This window comes from Benincasa hispida, chromosome 1 (genome assembly GCF_009727055.1).
Source record: "Benincasa hispida cultivar B227 chromosome 1, ASM972705v1, whole genome shotgun sequence".
Lineage (NCBI taxonomy): Eukaryota > Viridiplantae > Streptophyta > Magnoliopsida > Cucurbitales > Cucurbitaceae > Benincasa > Benincasa hispida.
Genome location: NC_052349.1, coordinates 52,509,962 through 52,517,863, shown reverse-complemented (window position 1 = coordinate 52,517,863; position 7,902 = coordinate 52,509,962). Strand labels below are relative to the sequence as shown.

General features: G+C 28.8%; 1 protein-coding gene across 1 annotated transcript; it reads right to left on the bottom strand.

The window, feature by feature from the left end:
• Nucleotides 1–3,430: 3,430 nt before the first annotated feature.
• Nucleotides 3,431–6,502, bottom strand: LOC120070350 (zinc finger protein CONSTANS-LIKE 2-like). Its single transcript, XM_039022287.1, has 2 exons — nucleotides 5,804–6,502; nucleotides 3,431–4,025 (listed from the first exon to the last, which is right to left on the bottom strand). Exons 1-2 carry the CDS (start codon nucleotides 6,425–6,427, stop codon nucleotides 3,633–3,635), a joined length of 1,017 nt encoding a protein of 338 aa, XP_038878215.1. The 5' UTR covers nucleotides 6,428–6,502; the 3' UTR covers nucleotides 3,431–3,632.
• Between the last annotated feature and the right edge of the window lie 1,400 nt (nucleotides 6,503–7,902).

The window sequence follows — 7,902 nt, the reverse complement described above, 5'->3', positions numbered from 1 at the left end:
TTGATTTGATAATTCCTTCCAAAAACATGAATAGTCACAAACATTCAGTGAGATACTGCCACTTGGTTTCCTCTTTATTCTCAATAAAAAATATGGGATCCTTCATATGGGATGAGTTTTACATAACAACATTTCTGTAAACATATTAAGTGAGAGAGAAATTTTTCTTGAGAGAATTATTGTAGAGAGATTTTCCAAATGTAACTTATGTTCAAGACAATCTCTACAAAATTCATATTAACGTGAGAGTGACATGATTGGAGGGGAAGTTACCACTACCCTCTGCTCATACGTAGAATAACTTCCGGGATTTATTCTTATTTTATTTAATTAATATATTAAAACTAATTTAATACATTATTAAATAATTATTAATTAAAAATAAATATCATATATTTAATATCATTTGAATCATATTCAAACAATATCCTCTCACATCCTATAATTTTAATATGAATCTCATTTATATTAATGTTAACCTATAGTTTTATATGAATCTTATTTATATAAATAATATTTAAACCTTATTCAAATATTTATCTCTTTCATATAATAAATATAATTTTGAATCTCATTCAAAATTAACTTTATTTTATTATGTATCTATATACATTATATTAATTGTATCTTATACAATTAAGTTCCTTATTAATTTGAACCATTCAAATTAATCCAAAATCAAATGATTCTGATTTTACCCTTAGTAAGCTAGCAATGGGACCTAATGGACCTACAGATTAGAAGCTCCAATGATATGAGACTAACTAATTAAACTCTTTAATTAAGTTAATCAACATTCATTAACTGTAGGTTATTCCACTAAAGAACCACAACTGCACTCTTCACACTGTAGATATATTTCTGTGTCCAGAAATTAATTAATCAACTTAAGTCGACCCTTCATGAATCGCTCGTAATCACAGTTGGGTAAAATTACTATTTTACCCTGTAATTACATCTAACTCTTTAAGTACCACTGATCCCTTTAAAAAAACAAACATTTTATAGTCGAACTATAAACTAATCTCTCTTGTGCTAGTGAGAGGATGATGTCTCACTTTCAAGACCCGAAATCAGTGAAAGGATGATGTCTCACTTTCAAGACCCGAAATCAACCCTTAAGGGAGCAATTCATCAACTTGCCCAGAAAGAAGTGAGTTCCATCTTGTGTAGCTATGTTCCCAGCTTCCTACTTGGACAAATCCCAAAATGGTAGGTATATTGAGCCAACGAATCTAGCCACACTCACCCAGATCAAAGGACTGTCCTCATAGACAAGAGTTTGTAACTCAGTCAAGATTAAGGTCGAGTCACCTATGGTCATCCTTTGAAATGTTAATCTGTTCAATTAATAGTGTTATAAAGAGAGGCTAATCATCTCGCGGTCTCATCTTATACAAACTCTTTGTATATGATACCCCACTCGCATGTCTCTACATGAACAATTAGAATCAGATGTTTGTAACACTTTACAATTCTTATAACAATTACAAAGTGAGTCGTATCCGTAGTATCACCAGGATAAGACACATTACCTTATCCATATACTACAGACCATTTAGGTTATTATTTAAACATGATCCATCTATATGCCAACCACATACATGTTTAAGTTACATAAAATAATCTTGGATCTTGGTTTATTGGATTGAGTTAAGCAATCTAAATATCGAATAACTTCTTATTTTATTAAATAAATAACTCGAATACAGTTTACAAACTATGAGAATCACGAGATTTAGGACACTAACCTCAACATTCTAACCATATCAAATTCAAGTTTATGAGACTTTGGAAGAAATCGAGTCTAACCATGAAGAGGAAATTCAAATGATTGAATATGAGGCTAAAAAGTCTTTCTTCATTTTCTATTTTTTTTTAAAAAAAAAAAAAAAAAAAAAAAAAAAAAAAAAAAAAAACCTCTTAATTTTCAAGTTCTGATCTCTTTTTCTCATGAGTAGTTTCAGTCTTTCTTTTAATTCATATATGTTCAAAGTCCCAAAAATGACATTTAGGCACTTTTTAGGAGGTTTTGAAATTATGAGTTTCAAAGTTTGGAATTTTTTTTAAACAAAACTTGAAACATACATAATTTATTGGTTTTGTTGCATAAATTTTTTACAAATGCTACACAAGAATGAAACTCTTAAAAACAAGAAATGGAGGGGGAGTTTGTCTTTAAAATATTGTGGCTACATTTCAAGGTTTAGTTAGCATTTTGTATAAAATTTCCTTTGTTTCATGCACTGACAATCCTTAGATCTTTATAAAGTTTCGTGGATGATTATTTTCCTAACTTAGATTGCCATCTAAGCATGTTTTATGACATCCGTCCACTAGTTCATGTGGTATAAATTAATGAAACCAATCTTTTCTCACATCATTTGACTCTTAAACTTTTATACTCTCAAGTGTGGTTTTGAAAAAACTCAGTTTTGTTTTTGTTCTACAACTAATTTTTGTAGGTGTTGTATTATTCCATGGAACCCATTCACCAGACTTTGTTGAAAGCAAAAGATCATTAATTATTAACCAAACACTATTGGCAAGTTCATTTTCTTTTATATTTCGTAAGTTTATAAACTTAATAGTTGGGAAGTCCCGGATACTAGCATATATCATATTAAGCATGTTCGTGGGTTGTGCTAGATTGAAACATTTTTTAGATCCAACCCAATCCAATCCAGATTGTAAATTTCTTTAATCATAAAATATTTTGATTGGGTTGGTTCACGTTACTCAAGTCATTTATTTAAATTTATGTTTTAAAAATAAGTAAAATGTTAACAGGTAAATAATTTATTATTATTTTCATAAATTGAAGTAAGATTAGTAACTCAATTTCAATTTATATAATGAAAATTTTCTTTTCAAAGTATTAAAAAATTATTTTTAGGAATTGTTGGAGAATAGATTATCAAAAGTTTGGTAAAATTAAAATAAATATATATTTATATAACTATATCATAATTTAAAAAAACATTTCTTCTAAAATTAATAATAAGTTCTTGTTGGTTCGAGTTAGTTTGATTTATTTTAAGTGGACTCATGAACCAACCAAATCCATAAGATTTTCTTGTATTTGAATCCAAACTAATCCAAATGAGTTGATAACCTAATCCAAATCGTAGGGATTGGATTGAGTTGGTTGGATTTTTTGAACACTCCTATATCATATGGCGAAACTTTTCATGCCTTGCTTTTAATATTTCTATCATGAACTTAATCTTTGAATTCTTGTTTGTTAAACTTGGTTTCAAGAAAGAAAAGCTTAGCTTAGAGTGAACAACTGACAACAACATATCTGAATTCTGGATTTTAAGAGCTTAGCAATAAAATAAGAAAACCTATTAGACCAAAATCATAATTGAAGGTATATATAAAAGAAATAATTATATATATAACAATTAACTTTGAAACAGTCCCTAAGTGGAGGTGAACAACTGAAAACAATATATCTTAATTCTGAAAAGTAATTACAGAAAATACAAAATTCATATACATTTAAGACAAATGCTATAATTAATTAAAAAAAAGAAAAAGTTAAATTAAAATTCACCTATAATTAGTATTTATTAATTAGAAGAAGAAAAAAAAAAGTAGAAAAATCCATACTTTTTGTTCCATCTCCTTCAAAAGGAAGGCACGATCCCATAGCCAGCATCCGGTATCAAGGGGTTGGAGTATTTCCGGTCCAGTTGGACCTCGACATCGGTTCTTTTAGCGAACCGGCCCTTGATTCTGGGTCGGGTCTCAGCATAGGCCTTTCTGGAGGCGTATCGGATGGTCTTCTCGAACTTTCTTGTCTTTTTCTTCTCTCTGTACCTTAGAACTCGGGCTTCTCTGTCCATTGGACTCAGTTGGGTCGCCGGCATTTGAATTGCCGCCGCTGCCTCCGCCGCCGTCGTGCCGGAGAAGAGATCGATTGTCCCTTTTGGTGGCCTCATGTTGGAGATTGATATATCGCTCATGGTGGTGGTTGATGAATCTGGCACCACCCCGACCTCCATTGATGAAGCTGATATCTGATATTAATCAACAAAAATAAAGAACATCAACGTGTTATATAAAATTCATAATACAATTTAATTATTTACCACAAATTTTTTAATTCTCGTTTAATATGCTGTTAGTTTGGAAGAAAAGTAAAATTTAATATAAGAATGTGTACCGACTTCATATAACTATTTGATTTTTTTTTTAAATTAAACCATCTATATCTTTTACTATGATTTGCATCTTTTTAAAATACAATAATTGAATTCTTAGTCAAATTCCAAAAACAAAAACTACATTTTTTAGGGTGAAAAAGTATATAACATTTGGAGTTAAAAATAGTATTCATAGACTTAATTTTTAAAAACAAAAATAAAAAACAAAATAGTTATCAAACGGATCTACGTTTTAAAAATACATTTTGAAAACTATTTTGAAGGATAGTCAAATACAATTTTTTTAGAATTATTTATTTTATAAGTGACACTTATGTATTTTAAACTCACCCTTGAATGTGATACTATTTTTTTATAGCATGGGTTATTATAATAATATTTGATAAAAGAAAAGGTATATAAAGAAACAAAGAGATTCAGAGGCTAGGGCTGGAACTTGAATTTGTTAAGCACAGTTTTAAAAAATCAAAATTATTTGTGGCTTTTTTTAAAAAAAAAAACTATTTAGCCCTATTTGTTTATCATTTCACTTTTTGTTTTCTATTTTTTAAAACTAAGCCTATTTTCTCTCAAATTCTTATAATGATTTGCATATTTCTTAAGTATAATGGTTAAATTCTTAATCAACTTCCAAAAACAAAAACAAAATTTTAAAAGCTACATTTTTTTTTAATTTTCAAAATTTAGCTTTATTTTTTAAATCATCGGTAAAAAATAGATAACAAAGAAAAAAATTTGGAAGTAGAAATAGTATCTATAGAATTAATTTTAAAAAACAAAAAACAAAAAATGAAATGGTTACTAAACAGTGTCTTAATTTTTGGTTTTTTGTTTTTAACCGTTAAGCCTATAAACACTTCTTTTTTACCTTTAAATTTTTTATTTGTTATCTACTTTTTATAATATTTTCAAAATTCATGTCAAATTTTGAAAATATTTTTGAAAAACTAGTTATTGTTTTTTAAATAACTAATAGTTCAATTCTTATACTTGATAAATATGCAAATCAGGGTAAAAAAATTGAAAGAAAATATGTTTAAAATAAATAAAAAACAAAAAAAACAAAATAATTCCTAAATCGAGCAATAATATTTTCAATTTTCAATTTTAAAATTTTGAAATTAAGCTTAGAAAACCACTCCTTATCTCTAACATGTTATACAAAACAATATTATTTAGGGTGTGCATACAAAGCCACCCATAATATATAATTTAAAAAAAAAAAACAAAAAAGAAACAAAATTAGATCTTGTTTATAGGTAGGTTGAATTACTTTTGTTAGTTTTGAATAGGCTACATGAGTTTCCTATATAATATTACCAAAACAATATACATTAATACTTCAATTTTTTTAAATTCTTCAACAAATTTCTAATTAAATAACCTAATTAAAAAGATTTTAAGAGACTAAAAGTAAAATTAAAAATTAAAGAAATTAAAGAAATTAAAGAAACAAACCTAAAGAATCCAGAATCTAACTCTTTAGCACATTCAACAAAACCAAAATGAAAATTTTCCAAAAAGTCCCAACAAATCAAAAACAGAAAATTCCCAACTTTTTTAAAAAACTAAATTAATAAAAATAATGAATATTGAAAATTAGTTAGAGAAAGAGATAGGGGGGGTGTTACAGTGTGGGTGAGGAAGGCATTGTAGGAGTATGGAGGTTTAGAAGAAGAGTGAAAAAATTCAGAAGCATCAACAAGCCCTCCATAACTTTGCTCCAACAATATCTCGTGATTTTGCTGCTGCTGTTGTTGATGATGATGTTCCTTATTCCCTTCAAATTGATCAATTGGCACAACACTATCTCCTCCATAATTGTTGTTCTTCAATCCTTCAAATTCATCTTCATCCTCATCATTATTCCCATTGAATTCCACAAACTTCAAATACTCATCATCCTCTTCCTCTTCATCTTCCCCACCCAACAAAAACATTCCATTGTTATTGTTGTCACTATTGTTCTTGTTGTTCTTGGTTGGATTCATTAACAGCCAAGAAGCCGCTTCCTCCTCATCTTCCTCTTCCACACTACTAAACACGACGCCGCCCCTACAGATCGGCACGCGTTGGTGCCGTCGAGCTAGTGGGTTTGCCGAGTGGATCTCTGCATCGCACGCCGCACATAGCGATGCGGCGTCCGCTTTGCAGATGAATTCCGCAGGGCATCTCTCGCATGCTTCGCAGATTACCATGCCCCACCCATTGCCGTGCCCGCCGCTGCCGCCGTATTCGTCTTCTGTCTTCAGCATATTGCTATTTTCTTTCTTTGAATTGTTATTCTTTCCGGTTTTGTGATGCTTTTGAGCAGGGAGGGAGTGGGGAGGGGTTTAACTGTAGATCAGGGGAGAGAACTTGGAGGGAAGAGTTAGAATCCATGTTTGGCCACGTGGCGATTATTTAGTGGCTGTAAAAAGGTAATGCATTATCTTGTGGCTGCTGATAACTCTCTGGTGGGCCTCACCTATGAATTAGATGTTTCAGTGTATGCCCTACTCTCAATTTTATATTTCATTTTCATATGTAATTTCAAAATGATAAGGATGTTTGGGATACTAAATTGAATTATGAAGTTTGAAATTAATACGTTGGAGTTAAGAAGACTGTATTTAAGGTATAGCATTTTGATATAAAATTTCTTGATAAATTATGAGCAAATAAAGAAAGATAGAAAGATAGAATTATTCGATAAATGTACAAACTTTATAAGTTGATTAGGCAAACATTATGTATTTTAGATATGTGACTTCTGAAAGGAAAAATTAAGGTCCCTTTGGTAACCATTTTGCTTTTTATATTTAGTTTTTTAAAATTAAATTTATTTCTTCTCCATTTTTACAATGATTTGCATCTTTTTAATACAATAGTTGAATTCTTATCCAAATTCCAAAAACAAAAATAAGTTTTTAAAAACTACTTTTTAGTAGTTTTCAAATTTTGGTAGGTTTTTTAAACCATTAATATAAAGTAAATTACAAATGAAGAAATCTAGAGGTGAAAATAGTGTCTATAAGTTTAATTTTTAAAAATAAAAAATAAAATGATTACCAAACAGAACCTAAGTAATTAATTTTTTTTATCTTTTTTTTTTATTTTTAGAAGAATGAATGATATAATTTTGTGTGTGTATACTAGTTAATGTGAATATATGTTTAAGCTATGTAGGTTGAAGGTGAGTATTAGACAAATGAATATAATATAGGAAGTGCTAAAATAATTGTTACAGAGCTGTTTAGAAACAAAAATAGGCCATTGAAAGTTTTTGGGCTAAAAATGAAAGCTATTCAATTCAGCCATTCATGTAGGTCCAAGATTATTAGCGAGTTCAATTTAAATTTTTGTATCAATGTGTTTCCTCGCAATTAATTACAATACAAAATCAAATTTTACTTGCATAAAAAATAATCGTTTGATGTGAAAACCATATTAAAATTTGAGGGCGATCCAAAAATTATTTTAAAAAACAAAGAATTAAGTGGAAACAAAAACGATTTCTTCTTTTTCACGATATTTAATCATACATTTGATTTCAATTTAAATTTTTAAAATTTAAATTCAAAATTCAAAAATTTTTATTCAATTGTGAACTTGAAAATGCACTGGTGTATCCCATGTTCATAATTTCTAAAAACAAAATTGAAAAACAAAGAAAACAAGAATCTATTGTTTTTTAAAATGGACTATTTCTAGGGTTGTTTTTGGAAATCGCTTTTAAAAATAAGTATAC

What these genes read in the sequence shown, in the direction of transcription:
- LOC120070350 (XM_039022287.1), bottom strand. Translation starts at nt 6,427, where the DNA reads ATGCTGAAGACAGAAGACGAATACGGCGGCAGCGGCGGGCACGGCAAT. An exon ending in ATGCCTTCCTCACCCACACT is followed by an intron (nt 4,026 to 5,803) that starts GTAACACCCCCC and finishes GATTAATATCAG; the next exon opens with ATATCAGCTTCATCAATGGA.